Raw genomic sequence first — 15,581 nt, forward strand, 5'->3', positions numbered from 1 at the left:
CAGAAGAATTAAGAATGAGGGATATTTATTCCCTTTGTGAAGGATGTTAAATTCCTGACGAAGAAGTATATTACCTAAAATAAAAGCATGGCCACTGTACCATGGACAGGGATAAAATACAGAATGTGATGAGGAATGCTGTGACTCATCCTGATAAAAACAGGGCAAGAATTATCTGCTCCACAGGCAAAGAGGCATTTTCGCCTGTGGTGCTTGTACTGCCCCTGAGCAAAAGAGCGGCGTTTGCAGCTCTGATCTGCAACACAGCACCACATGCTGCACACACATGTGCAGTCATCTATCAGTTGGCTGTTCTCTTTTTTCCTTATGGACAATCCGGATATGAGTATGAAGAAGATCATTGGGCTAATTCTAATAAACACTGGCAAAGTCAATAGGTCTGGCATGGGGTTCCAGTCTATTGGCTTTGCGAGGGCCTATTTTGTTTCATCACTGCTTTTCCAAAACTTCATTGTTAGAGGAGTAGCTGATCCCTTGCCCATAGATAGAAAAAATCCTGAAAGTAATAGTATTTTTTGGTTTAAAAAACACTAATTTCAATAGCAGCCTCTAGTTTTAAGGGAACTAATTGGTGTGCAGTTGCGTTCGGTGTGAAAGGCCAAAATGCTGTAACTCACAGTAGAGTTAGCCAATGGCTGAAGTAGGATGACCAATTGCACCGTGCTGTATGCTGTAGAGGGTGGAAGGCACATCAACAGACCAATGGATGAAAAGAGCTGGCTAAAACTCCCCTATAAATAACTATACTGTTTATTTAATACATCTATAATTCTAGTCAAATCAAAAGGTCTTGGCTAATGTTGGACCTAAAAAAATCTTGAAATCCATGATTTTATGAACCCATATTTTCTCTCTACATGATGCATGGCAGATCCCTCTCCTCAATAACTCCCACAATATGGAAATCTGTCACTCACTTTCTGTGTCCCATATGTGAATTATTTCGTTGTTAGAAGAAATTGAAGGCATGCTACACAACTCGCGACCTGAACAAATCCATAATGCTTGAGTGATATTTGAGCTTAAATAGGTTAAAGTGTAATTCTAATTAATTTGTTTTTATTTAAATAAATCTATTTTTCAGAGTGAAAAGCACTGTATTGTATGCAAAAACACAAGCCATTATACGACTGTATGAAAGGTGGAGCCAATGTTGTGTGCAGACAGGCGCATGTATAATGCTCCGAACTTATATAATTTTTTTAACATTGACATACAACACAACCAAAAAGCTCTGATATCTTGAAAAACAGATGTACATGCTGAAATGAATAGGCAAAGAGACAAGTAACACCACATTCCCTGATTTAAAAAACGTGGAATTGTTCACTCATATAAGCTTGCATTTTATATTTGTGATATTATTCACGTGTTCCTTACCTACTGGGTTGACAATGACGCTTTTTGTTTCTAATTTGGTAAAGGCACGAGGTATACGAGTTGCACCTAAAAAAAGAAAACGAAGGAAAAGAAAACATTACTATCACAGCTCATAAGGGAAAGTGAAATGACTTGTTATTTTCAGAGAAAAATTGAGTTGTTTCATTAATAACTGTATTTGTAATAGCTAGTTTTTTTGGTGCAATTTGTAACTGATGCAACTTTCTGTAGTGTCCTTCCAGTGGGCCGTGGAAAGAGGTACAAACTGTTTCAAGGAAAGTAATTCGAAAATAAAGTCATTTTAGAAACATTTCAGGGCGTGGCCTAGCAGTGATACAACATGGAGGCACATTAACAGAGTTCCGCAGTCAGAGGTCTGCTTTTGAAATTCTGCAATCCTACCTATTGCAGTTCTCTGCTGATTAAGCTGTGCAGAGGTGGTGAAGCACCCCCGGTGCCTGGGGTTCTGAATGCAGCCATGGTGCAGACGGCAGCATGACTGGAGGAAGACTTCCTGCATTGAGGCCTAATAGGTGGTCGGCTGAAATGTGGGTGCATGCGTGGAGATTACCACGCTGTATGTGGCTGCTGGTGTGAGCAGGCCCCTCTGTGCACTCTGGCCCACCTGCCCCCAGGGTAGAGGTACCCCACTGGAGTGCCTTGGTGGCTGGTGGGGCCACCGCAACCAGTGGGGAATGCCGGTTGATGCAGTTGATGAAGCGTAAATGTTATATGACAGTTGCCTCTCTCAATTCTCACCATTAAAAGAGATTTACAATAATTAATTCTTGATGAAATCATGTAAAATGTCTGAGACATGGATGTATGACGTTACAACGCATGCTGTTACAACGCATGCTGTTACAACGAAAGTTTTACAACGCGAGTGCATTGACAACGCAGGACATTACAACGCAAGTCTTTACATCGACTTGCACTAGATGGCGTGCTAACATTAAAAAAGTGTAATTTACTATTCCAACTCCAGTCCACGTAACAGTAGGGAAGGTGTTGGGATAGTAAACTACACTATTTTTAATGTTAGCACGCCATCTAATGCAAGTCGATGTAAAGACTTGCGTTGTAATGTCCTGCGTTGTCAATGCACTCGCGTTGTAACAGTTTTGTTGTAATGGTAGTGCGTTGTAAAAGTTGCGTTGTAAAGGTTGTTCCCCCTGAGACGTAAAACGTGAGATTTCCTACTGCATTGTAAAAGCATGCAGAAGTGTTTGAAACATGGAAATGTGAAAACGTAATTAAAGAGAGAAACAATGATTATTTACCTATGCATGTAATCTTGTGATTTGAGAAATTCAACTTAGTTAACATAGAAAATGTGGTGACGATCACTTCTAAAATTGTTTCGAAAATGAAACAATGTCTGCATAGTGAAGCACCTGCAATGATTATAATGCTTAATTCATAAATAATCGATAGTATGAAAACTCCCAGCATATTCTAATGTCATGTGATAAAAATGTGTGCTTCAGAGTGACACGTAAATCACGTAAATATTTTGTTTTGAAAATGATACACATGTAAATTATTATTTTAGTAGTACCTAATATTGACATATAACCTTTAAAGAAGAATAATGATTGAATTAATTTTGAAAATTTGAAATACAATTATTAATGTGAGTTTTATATCAATCATAACATGGTAATGATTCAACGAATGTTCATATAGGCCTCAGATGCTTTTCATTCCTTGCTCAAAAGGCAGAATTTAGCTGCAGTTGTCACTTTAGACAATATTTGAACTTTTCATGAAGTTCTCTTCTGCATTTTATAACAATGGACTCACTTTTGATTCAGCAACACCTTTGACAGGAATGTATCAATATTATTGCAAACTAAGAGAGAGCGCCTCGGAATGGACAGACTGTGAGCAAAGTGAACTTGTCTTACTTCAGAGGAAAGGATGGAAATTTAAAATAGTTGGATTTTATGAATTTGCAAAAGGCTTACTTAATGTTTCCGGATTTCTTAGTGAGGTATTGATCACACCATGAGCAGCTCCATGTGGACAACCAATGTAAACCATATGGGATGATGGAAAGGATACTTTGTGGGCGTAAACTGTAAACTCTTGAAAGTATAATTGCCCCTTGGAGGAGCAGTCGAGCTGGCTGTCATTTTCTATTTTCCTGCCTGGCATGCTGTCAGACTGAACTTTGACTTCCCTTTAATGCCAAACAATTGAACTGAACTTTCCTGACTGACCTGGGACCTGCACTTTTCCGGCTGGTAAAGTGTGCAGGAAATAACCTTTCGACTGAAGGGTTGACCGACTCCTTTCTGTGGCACACTGTGCTTCATTTCTGCATATTTGGTTTGTATGATCTAAATGCTGAATCTGGATTTTTCCCATGTTGCTCTCTCATTCCTTTTCTAGACAATCCAGCAAATGTTCTTATTGAATCTGTATGGTATTGTGTGGCTAATTGTACTAATTTACTGTTATTAAATATGACTATGAAAAGCGATTTTCATGTTTCTGATCATTCAAATTGAAGCTTTAGATAAATGTTTTCTATGAGCCACATTATCGTATTTGAGTCATTCTTGGAGTAATACTTCTTGTCTAAGGTTTATGGATCTTGGTGACAGATGTGTAATGGTGATGAAATAGATCTGTTTTTGGCATTTCTTTATTCCAGGTCCTCATAAGGAATTGCCTCACGTTCTCCAAATATCTAAGTCCCTGTTAGCTCAAACAGGTGATATGTTTATGGGCCCAGCAGAAGATGATGATTTGAAATTATTGTAGAGAGATACAATATATGTTTTTGCCCAGCTTTCCGCTGCATCAATTTTCTGGTAGCCTGTCGGATGGTTAGTTTGACTAATAAAACTAGGATATGAGGAGACGTGGTTAAAAGGTGTTTCTAGTAGCTTAGAAGAAATAGTAGGGTTTTGATTGATGGTAAAATCTTGACTTGACAGAAGTATTATGTCACATTGTAAATTTGTATGTCTATGCTGTATTGAGTTTAGGTCCGTTGAGGCCTAAGTGAGTACGGGCCCGTCGAGGCCTAAGTTTCCAGGATAAGCCTACAGGCAGGTCTTAGTGTGGCATACACTAAGTGTGTTTGTCTGCTGTTATGTGAGTACAGTGCATGAGATGTCGTTGCCGGTACTGAGGAAGGGAACTTTGAAACATGAAAAGTTGAAATTGTTGAGGTTTCTTCAGGAAAGCGCACTGGGTGAGATCTTAAAGATTTGTTTTTGCTTAAAGAGAGGTTTCACTGGAAGCAAATTAGATCTTCTGAATGAGTGGGTATCTATAACTCTTTTACTGGAGCAGACAAAGTTGTTTTATGTTGTATTTGTTTTTTTCGTGGAGTTTGCTTTAAAAAGACAGAAGAGAAAAAGGTCGACGGACAGTTTGTGAAGGGAGGGTCAGTCGCAGTGAGGAGTTTGATTGCTGTCATACAAGTGCCGCGCTGGTATTGGTGGTTGGTGTGAAGCCACTCTGGCATTGGTGGTTGAGAACTATCACTGATTGGATGCAGAAACAATAATACGGAATAGAGATCGTAGGATCAAAACAGATTGAGTTGAAATAAAGAAATAATGCTTTTTTTAAACTAATGAAAGCTTTAACATGCAAAGGTGAGCCTATACCAACTAGAGAATGAGTTCCTGTGGCTCCGGAAAGTACGGCTGCTTTACAGATGTCATTAGAGAGAGGAGATCAGATTTGTACCTGTTTGGAGAATTGGGTAAAATATACTGAGAAGGATGGTTCTTTGGCATTACCGCAGGACGGGACATTCAATGTAAGAATTGTAGAACATTTGAGGCAGCAGATGAATGATCTAAAACCGAGTCCTAGGCCCATACAACATAAAGCCCTTGAAGAATGGGAACATGAAGCCTATCGAAGAGAAAAAGAGAAATGTCAGGTGAGATATAGAAATACGCTGAATCGATATGCAAAGGCAAAATGGGATTCTCATAAAAAATTATGGAGGTAAGATGTTGCTTTGGGAGCACGAATGTATCCTGTAATGGTAGCTGAAAATAAGAAAGGAGAAAAGTGTAAGAAACAAAGAAAACATAATGAAGAGTCAAAAGGTCAAGAAACCACTTTGATAGATGAGAGTTTGGAGGATATAGATGATGAATTACTGAATGAACTATTACTAAATGGACCTCTACCTTATAATGAAGAACAGAGTAGTTCAGGGACAAATACATTCGTGGGTTTAAGGCCATCTGCCCCACCTGCAAATCTAGACCCAGCTTATGGAAGTATTTTCTTGAATGGAGATCAGACTCCTGAAAGAGCAGAATTTTCAAATGTGGTCATGACAAATAGTCCAGATACATTATCAGTTCCCGTAACTTTAGGTCCAATTGTTCCTCTATATCAAATAGGGAGTTTCGCAACCCCATACAATAACTGTTCAAACTGGAATTACAGGAGAAGCACATTCCTTACATGATATGAGTGAAAGTGTGAGAAATCAAAGAGCATTATCAACTTCAGAAAGAATTAAAGTCCATGAGAGCGATGTGGAGACACGTAATAGAATTAATTCCACCATGGAAGGGGGAAAAGAGCCATTAATAAGTATTTCAGTAAAGAGTCTTGAAACAGAAAGTAGGGGTCAGCGAATAATTACTAGGAGGGTTTTGCAAATGGGAAACCAGAGAGCAAATTCACAAGTAATGCAAAAGACAGGGGAAGCTTGTGGGGAATCTCTGAGATCAGAAACAAGTACGTCGATAGGGCCATCCCCGGAAGAACTTGATGATTGGATCAGAGAAAGAGCCCCTACTGGTAGCATACTATGCAGTGCAGATCAAGGCATGAACATAGATGTTAGCAAATTAAAAGTGAAAATAGAAGAAATTATATTGTTGGCACAGATGAGAGCAGCTACGAAAGGATATGTGGGTTTTGATTCAGGTTTTTCATGTAAGATACAGGGAAATGGTCAGACCACCACTCAAATGAAAGGTGTAATAGTAAATCCCATGCAAAATTTGATGCCTTAAGTAAAGAGACGAAGATCAAATATAGAGACATTGAAAAAGATATACCTGTGTCAGAGTTGCGGCAAGTTTGGGCATTGGAAGCGAGAGTGTAGGTCCAATTTGGCTAATCGGGTAAATGGACAGACAATGGTGACAGGTGCAGATAGAATGCTGCAGTCACAGGAGAATAATGGTACGATGTATCAGCCAATGTTAAATGAAAGGGGTCAGAATCAAAATATGGCTCAGGCTCCTATGCAAAATTTGAACAGGCAGGTACAGAAATACAATGTGAATATGGGTTTCCATACATATGATTAAGTAAATCCAAATATACAAGTGGCCTCACAATATTTGTTACAGATGGATGGCAGTGACTCAAATACATCCCAATGACGGTGCCTGAGAAGGGAGGAGGAATGCGTGCTAGGAGCATCCTTAGAAGTAGATCAGAATGGTCCTTATGTGGATGGCAAGGTAAATGGAACACCTATTTCATTCCTTGTAGATACTGGAGCTATTTGATCCACTGTGAGAACTGTGGAAATTCCCAACCTATCCCTCTCGGGAGACAAAATCCAAGTAGTAGGAGTATCAAATCAATTGATTTCAACCCCAGTGACAGAAACTATTCAAGGACAGATTGGAACTTTTGAGGATTTAAATAAATTTGTGGTGTGTGATTCCAGTTCAGTAAATTTGTTAGGGTGAGATTTGTTGTGCAAAATGAATTGTTCCATTTATTGTACTCCAGAATGTCGTGTAGTTTCTAGGAGTCCCTCAGGACCTGCGCGTTTTGGATGACCGAAACTGAGGGGTCGTGTCCTGACTGCTTCCGGACACCCCCACAGGATATGTCAGCCATTCGACCAGCTAGCTCTACAGTGCCATTACCACCCTCTGTTTTCTACAGTGGTGTAGGTAGTCTCTGGCAACCACTGAACATGACAACCCTGATTCCTCAGGGATCGTGGCAAACACTAAAGTACTTTTTGCTCAGACACTCGAGCTTGCTTACTCTCAAAAAATAAACAGGATGGAGATTAGGTGATTTCAATATGTATTTTTTGGTCCAGCGACAGTCTTGTGTAAAACATGTGTGCTGCGACAATCAGGAGACAGATTCATTCAAAAGAGATTGCTGGCACCAATATAGTAAATAGTAAATACATTTATACCATAGTGCTAATAAGATGAACATAAGCAGTTCAGATAAAAACAGTAGCACTTCCATATCCCTAAAATGCATGCCCTAAGTAATTTGCCTAAATGTACTTAGCCTAGATCTGTATGTGTAGCATGTATATGCGTGTATATGTAGCTAAGAAACCCCTAGGGAAGAACCAGCCCCCTCATCTGATGCTTCAGAACGAGGACCCCGTCTCTGTTCAGCTTCGTGGATGACACCCTACAAGGGTGAAGATTCAGCATGTAGGACCCCGAGTCGGCTTGGAAGGAATTCTCCTCTAATTTGTAGGGGGGAGTGAGGGTCTTTTATACCACAGTGGTCACTCCAGAGATTTTTCTAGAATTGTTATGTTTTTAAAACAATTATGGATGCTTTGAAAACAATCATAAATGTTATGAGAACAATCACCAATGCTTTTCTAAATAGATGCGATCATGCACAGCTGGCTGTTGGCCAAGGATGAAAACAATGGTGACCCTTATACAGAATAATTCTGCTGTGCCTGGGGACATAATTATGTATGCCACAAACAGGGATTATGATAGAATACGAAGAGCCTGATGTCAAAGAGGCAGGAGTAAGCTGCTAGGTAAAACATCACCTGTTTAGAATGAATCGTTATTGTTGTGTGAATGGGACAAATGTATGTAATAGGGTTATACATCACAGGACTAGTCAAGTCAAGTCAAGTTATTCTTTATTCGGTTATTAATACAAAATAACCATAAAAGTACAAAGACAAAATTACATTTATATAAAAATTACAATTATAGGGCCACATATAGTAAAAAACCGAGTAAGTTCAGATCTCAATTGTTTTCCGTAATTTAAAAACATTTTTAAGGAATGAGGAAATAAATACGACAGTTAAAATATTATCCAGTTTCTGTACAGCTAAAAAAGCAGGGCGACAGCGATTAATTTCCATCATTTTTAGCAAAGGAACAACAAACATTTGTCTTGGTCTAGTATAAAATTTACAAAAGAAAAGTATATGCATATCTGATTGCACTGATAAATCATCACAGGGACATTTACTCATGATTTTTGACCAATTATTCATAGCTGGAAAGCTGAGTGATCTAAATAGTAGATTAAATCTAAAACGTGTCAATAAAAACCTTTCATAATCACTCATTTGTAGCTTTAGATATGGCTGTAAACTATTGCAAATTACAATTTGCTCATGAGCTACTACCGTAGATTTCTTAAACTCTGTTTTAGCTCTGGTCTCTTGCAAATAGGTCATACATCTATCTTTTAAACATTTCCTAGAAATATTACAAAGAGAGGGCGGATCAGTATAATAATCCCCTAGTCCCAATAGCATGAGAAAATTATTAATATAATGCAGCCATCTAATTTTCCCACACTTCTCTAAGCCCATTGCATTTCCCATAATCATTCGGTTTAAACCAGATTCATCTGCGGTCCATATTCTATGCCATAAAAGTACTGGTGCAGTTTTTATTGTGTCTTCTAAGTATGGTTCCCCTAGTTCAATATGGCAAGAATATGTTGAGACACTCTGTGGGACGCCCAGGAGATATTTCATAAAATTGTTTTCGACAACTTGTAATATGCTGACGTTTGCATATCCCCATAGGCCTGCTCCATAAGTGGCAATAGCTACACAAGTTGCTTTGTAAACAGTCAATATTTCCTTAATTGGTTTCCTCCCTATTTTCCGACTAAAATTTTTTAAAGCCATGATAGATTTACAGTACAACAGTTTCCTTGTCTTAATAGTATTGTTCCATAGCCCGGAGCTATCAATTAAGACCCCTAAATAGGGGAATGTTAAGGTGTCCTCTACTGGGGTAGTTCCAATATAGATTACTTTTTTCTTCCTCTGCGCACCCGACCCACAGTGCATGGTGAATGTCTTAGAACAATTTATGCTTAAATCTAGCTGGTTCATAAAATCCGAAAAGGAAGTGACTACTCTTTGCATGGCCTGCGGTGTTCTAGCCATCAGTGCCGCGTCATCTGCATATAACAGAATTGGGATTGATCTATTTCCTACCATTGGTACGTCCCTACACTCTGTTATCAGAGTCTTTTCCACGTTATTAATATAAAGTGTAAAAAGAAACGGCGCAAGGACACAGCCCTGTCTTACACCCCTTCTGATTGCAAATGATCTAGTGCATTCACCATTTTTCCCATATCTTACTCGGGCCGATGCTCCTGCATAAAGGTCTCTCAGGAAGTCAATAATCTGCTTATCCACACCCAGTTTGTCCATTACTAACCAAAGTTTACAATGTGTTACTGAGTCGAATGCTGAGGTAAGATCCACAAAAGTTAAAAACATTCGTCCCTCTTTCACTTTGGTATATTTTTCGATTAAAATATGCAAATTCAAACACTGTTCAATAGTACCAAGACCTTTCCTAAAGCCATACTGCAGGTCACTTAAAATATTTGCTTCATTAGCCCATATATGTAACCTGTCTAAGATTACCCTTCCTAGAATTTTAATAGTAGAATCCAGGAGTGATATTGGGCGGTAACACTTGCAGTTTTCACGGTCGCCCTTTTTAAAAATTGGGACTATCAGGGATTCACACCACGATGGGAGGAGGCCTTTTTTCAGAGTGGCATTAAACATACGTGTAAGGATTGGTGTCCAGAGTTCCTTGTTATTTTTAAATAAGTCAACAGGGACTCCATCAGGGCCTGGTGCTTTTCCCGCCAAACTTGCATCAATACATTTCTGCACCTCTGTTATTGTTATTTCAGATTCAAGTTGGATACTCCTCTGTACATGGTCTCTCAATTGATTATCATCATGGGTACTAACCATATGATCCTGTACAATGGAATACAACTTAGTAAAATGTTCGGCCCACTCACTCTCAGTGATTGCTACATCTAGTGGGTCCGTATCACTGAAATTTAAAAAGGGGGCATTGACAACTCTCCAGAATGAGGCAGAATCTTTACTTAACGAGGCGTCACATAAAGCATCCCATGCTTCTAGTTTTAGTGCATTTTTCCTATTTTTAAGGGTCTGCTTATAGACACTCCTACACTTCCTGATTAGGTCAGCATCCTTCTCAGTAGCATGTATAGCATGCTTTAAACTTCTGTAAGCCTTCGTACATTCAGAATCAAACCACCTCTTCTTCCTTGTGTTCCCTCCTTTTGTATCAACCCACAATAACTTCCTTGTTTGAGCAATGATCGATGAAAAATTACTAATAAAATCTGTATCATTGGCATTTACATCTGTACATACATAAAATTCTGGCAACATGCTTTTAATTAATTTCTCCTGAAAATCTATGGGGCAAATTTTTGTCCACTTCAGAGCATAGCCATTTTTACGGACCATAACGATGTCGTCTATTCTCACTTTAGATTTGGTCCTACCACGATATTTCTTACATCCCATGGTTATTTTAAAGCTTAATGGGAAATGATCACTAAGTGGGCAGTCCAGAATTCCATATTTCCAGATCATGTCCCTATGTCTAGAGGTCATTAGGGCATAATCAATAGTTGTATTTGCCCCTCTGCCGTTGAACGTTGGTAAAAAGGGGATTTCCGGACTAATCAGCTTATTTACAAAGTCCAGATCATTTTCAAATATTAATTCATTTAAACAATCCCCTCGTACAGAATGCTCAAAATGACTAGAGCCAATGTCTCTATCCAGTTTTATCCCACACAGCCCATTCTCACCACTCCTGCATATTTGGCAATTAAAGTTTCCTGCCCAAATGATACAGGTATCCTCTGTCCTCCGCCCAGTTGCCGAAGTGATGTTACTACCTAATAATCTAAAAACATCCATTGGGTCTTCTCCTTGGATGTTATTATAAAAATTAATCAAAATTATGGAAAACCCCTTGTTAACTCTGATCCTTATAATATGATAATATACATTATTAAAAACTAACTCAGTTTTAACTCCTACTAGGAGGTTCGAAACATACGTACACAAACCTCCTTTAGCCCTACCATAAGCTGAGCTGACCGCTGGGGAAAAGAATGTTTTAAATCCATTAATGTGTATAGGTTCAGTTGTCCATGTTTCCTGGAGGCTAATTACATCAAAATTGCCTACCAGTTTTTCCCAATTTTCATTGCCCACTTTAGACCTCAGTCCTGCAATGTTCCAACTCATAAGGGACCAAACTTCCCCACTAGATTGATCATCATCTAAATCATTACTACTATCAAGAGGTATTTCCTCACCACAAAATGCCTCAATTTGTGGACTATCACTAATAGGGACCGCCTTAGCTATCTCTGTTTCGGCGGAGGTATTCCGAAGCCCTTGGTCCCTTATCTTATAACTTTTGAGAATATTCAAATCAGTGGGTCTGTTGTCTCCCTTGAGTCAGTCAATATCTTCTAGCCCCTGCAGGATCTGAAATCTATTTACTAAAGGGATTTTAAAATTTGGGCTAACATTACCTCTATGTCTGAACCTATAATTCCCAGAATACCAGGTATCATCTCTCCTTAAATCCAATAACGGGTAAAAGTAGGTTAGATCTAAAGTGTGAATTCTGCCAGTATTATAGTTTGGTTCCCATTGACAAATAAAACTCACAGCTCTTCTGTCCCTCAAGTTTATGATAATACAATCTCCTTGAATATCTTTATGCCTCTGTCCAATCCAGTGTACCCTCCTAACATTTAGAATTTCTACACGAGTTTGTCCAGGCAATGGCCTATTGTGATTCAGCCAATAAATTACCTTATTCTTGAGTTCCTGATAGTTTTCTATCTTTCCGTTACTCAACTCTGGTACCCCGGTCAACACTACTGTATAGGGTAATGACTGTGGAGGGAGGTCAATATGTATTTTCTTGTCCATATCATTCTGTTTATAAATGTTTTGGTCTGCCATTCCCTCCTTCTCACCATATCCCTTACCTTTCTCTTTTTCAATTCTTTTTTCACCAGTATCTATTTTATTCAACATGTTTGCCCCCATAGATAGAATAAGGGGTGCATCATCCTTCTTGCTCCTTTCAGATAGAGTCGCAGCTGCTGATGTGTGCGGTACATTAATAGCAACATCATCTGCACTAGTAGTACTTAATGCAGCTTGAGATTTAATCAATGCACCAAAATGTTCCAAAGTTTCTACAGTACCTGCCCCTTGCTTTTCTAAGCCCTCAATTTTATCAAAAAGGGTCTTTAATCTTCCTACCACTGGCAATATCAGGGACTTCATTACCTGCTCTATTTTCATCATGAAATCTACCAAATCACTCAATGTAATGGCTTCTTGTAAGGTGGAGTTTTCTTCAATACTATTTAGTGACTTTCTTTTAACTCCATTCTCTTGGCGAGGGGGTAAAACAGATTTCCTATTTTTCCCTTTTGATTTCCCTTTCTTGCGCACAATCTGCGCCACTTTTGTTTTTGGTCTACTCTCCTGTACCTCCTGCAGGGAGGTTACACCAATTGTCGAACCCATAGTGTTTATATCTTCATTTTCACAAATAATTATCTCCTCCCTATGATCGGGGACATTATTTGTATTAAATTGTCCCTCACTTGGTTCTAATCTAGGAGTTAGAGACAACCTGTTATCTCGATTCATAAACTCATCAGGAGGTGTACTTTGTGAAATTACAACACAGTTCGGGTCCTTGACCGGGAAGTCCGCATAAGAGGCCATTAATATAGATTCTTGTGATAATTGCATACTCAGCATAGCATTGGAGCGATCCTCTGTGTCCTGTTGCTGTTGCGCTAACAAACATAGACTAGGAGGTAGTGATAGCCGCCTCTCAGTGCTCTCAATAGCATTGGCGACTACTCCAATTGTTTTTTGCAACATCCTGTCTATTGCTGTTAGACTTGGAAGAGGGGTCTTGGCAGGGACTTTAGTTTTGACAGATGAGCGAGTGGCCATCCGTGTAGTTTTCCCCATTATTCACAGTCAACGTACGCTCAGTATATACACTTAACCACTTAGAATATGAAAGCAGCTAAATACCTGTAGTACGGATCAAGGGGGGTGGCCCAGCCCAGCCACGGTCTGCCCCGGACGGCCACAGACGGCCCGCCCTTTGTCCGGGCTTCGTCCGGCGCCCGCCCGCGCGCGTCCCGCGACGCGGAGAGAGCGTCGTTCTTTTGAGCGCCTCCGGGCGCTTGGATGATGTCGATGGGGCGCTAGGGCGCCTGGGAGCTGTAGTCTCCTCTCGCCGGGGCCGCAAGATGGCACAGCGACAGCAGCGACGGCAGGGTTACAGACAGCGGAACACCAGCGGAACTCCTATGTAAGCAGGGGAGGGCAGAGCACCAGCAGTTTTCCCCTCACGAACCAGGCTCTCAGCGATATCGGGACTCGAAATTCAAACTTCCCGCTCCACCGAGGGAGCGTCGTTCTTTTGAGCGCCTCCGGGCGCTTGGATGACGTCGATGGGGCGCTAGGGCGCCTGAGAGCTGTAGTCTCCTCTCGCCGGGGCCGCAAGATGGCACAGCGACAGCAGCGACGGCAGGGTTACAGACAGCGGAACACCAGCAGAACTCCTATGTAAGCAGGGGAGGGCAGAGCACCAGCAGTTTTCCCCTCACGAACCAGGCTCTCAGCGATATCGGGACTCGAAATTCAAACTTCCCGCTCCACCGAGGGAGCGTCGTTCTTTTGAGCGCCTCCGGGCGCTTGGATGACGTCGATGGGGCGCTAGGGCGCCTGGGAGCTGTAGTCTCCTCTCACCGGGGCCGCAAGATGGCACAGCGACAGCAGCGACGGCAGGGTTACAGACAGCGGAACACCAGCGGAACTCCTATGTAAGCAGGGGAGGGCAGAGCACCAGCAGTTTTCCCCTCACGAACCAGGCTCTCAGCGATATCGGGACTCGAAATTCAAACTTCCCGCTCCACCGAGGGAGCGTCGTTCTTTTGAGCACCTCCGGGCGCTTGGATGACGTCGATGGGGCGCTAGGGCGCCTGGGAGCTGTAGTCTCCTCTCGCCGGGGCCGCAAGATGGCACAGCGACAGCAGCGACGGCAGGGTTACAGACAGCGGAACACCAGCGGAACTCCTATGTAAGCAGGGGAGGGCAGAGCACCAGCAGTTTTCCCCTCACGAACCAGGCTCTCAGCGATATCGGGACTCGAAATTCAAACTTCCCGCTCCACCGAGGGAGCGTCGTTCTTTTGAGCGCCTCCGGGCGCTTGGATGACGTCGATGGGGCGCTAGGGCGCCTGGGAGCTGTAGTCTCCTCTCGCCGGGGCCGCAAGATGGCACAGCGACAGCAGCGACGGCAGGGTTACAGACAGCGGAACACCAGCGGAACTCCTATGTAAGCAGGGGAGGGCAGAGCACCAGCAGTTTTCCCCTCACGAACCAGGCTCTCAGCGATATCGGGACTCGAAATTCAAACTTCCCGCTCCACCGAGGGAGCGTCGTTCTTTTGAGCGCCTCCGGGCGCTTGGATGACGTCGATGGGGCGCTAGGGCGCCTGGGAGCTGTAGTCTCCTCTCGCCGGGTCCGCAAGATGGCACAGCGACAGCAGCGACGGCAGGGTTACAGACAGCGGAACACCAGCGGAACTCCTATGTAAGCAGGGGAGGGCAGAGCACCAGCAGTTTTCCCCTCACGAACCAGGCTCTCAGCGATATCGGGACTCGAAATTCAAACTTCCCGCTCCACCGAGGGAGCGTCGTTCTTTTGAGCGCCTCCGGGCGCTTGGATGACGTCGATGGGGCGCTAGGGCGCCTGGGAGCTGTAGTCTCCTCTCGCCGGGGCCGCAAGATGGCACAGCGACAGCAGCGACGGCAGGGTTACAGACAGCGGAACACCAGCCGAACTCCTATGTAAGCAGGGGAGGGCAGAGCACCAGCAGTTTTCCCCTCACGAACCAGGCTCTCAGCGATATCGGGACTCGAAATTCAAACTTCCCGCTCCACCGAGGGAGCGTCGTTCTTTTGAGCGCCTCCGGGCGCTTGGATGACGTCGATGGGGCGCTAGGGCGCCTGGGAGCTGTAGTCTCCTCTCGCCGGGGCCGCAAGATGGCACAGCGACAG

The 15,581-nt window shown here is 42.1% G+C and overlaps 1 protein-coding gene across 1 annotated transcript in view; it reads right to left on the reverse strand.

Annotated features, from left to right (window-relative positions):
- The window catches only part of LOC146798423 (mucin-17-like), a 512,003-nt gene that overhangs the window by 185,811 nt on the left and 310,611 nt on the right, over nucleotides 1–15,581 (reverse strand). The window contains exon 10 of the mRNA XM_085627967.1: nucleotides 1,402–1,467. Within this exon, the coding sequence (XP_085484093.1) occupies nucleotides 1,402–1,467 (66 nt within the window). The remainder of the gene's footprint in view (nucleotides 1–1,401; nucleotides 1,468–15,581) is intronic.

This window comes from Triturus cristatus, chromosome 9 (genome assembly GCF_964204655.1).
Source record: "Triturus cristatus chromosome 9, aTriCri1.1, whole genome shotgun sequence".
Classification (NCBI taxonomy): Eukaryota; Metazoa; Chordata; class Amphibia; order Caudata; family Salamandridae; genus Triturus; species Triturus cristatus.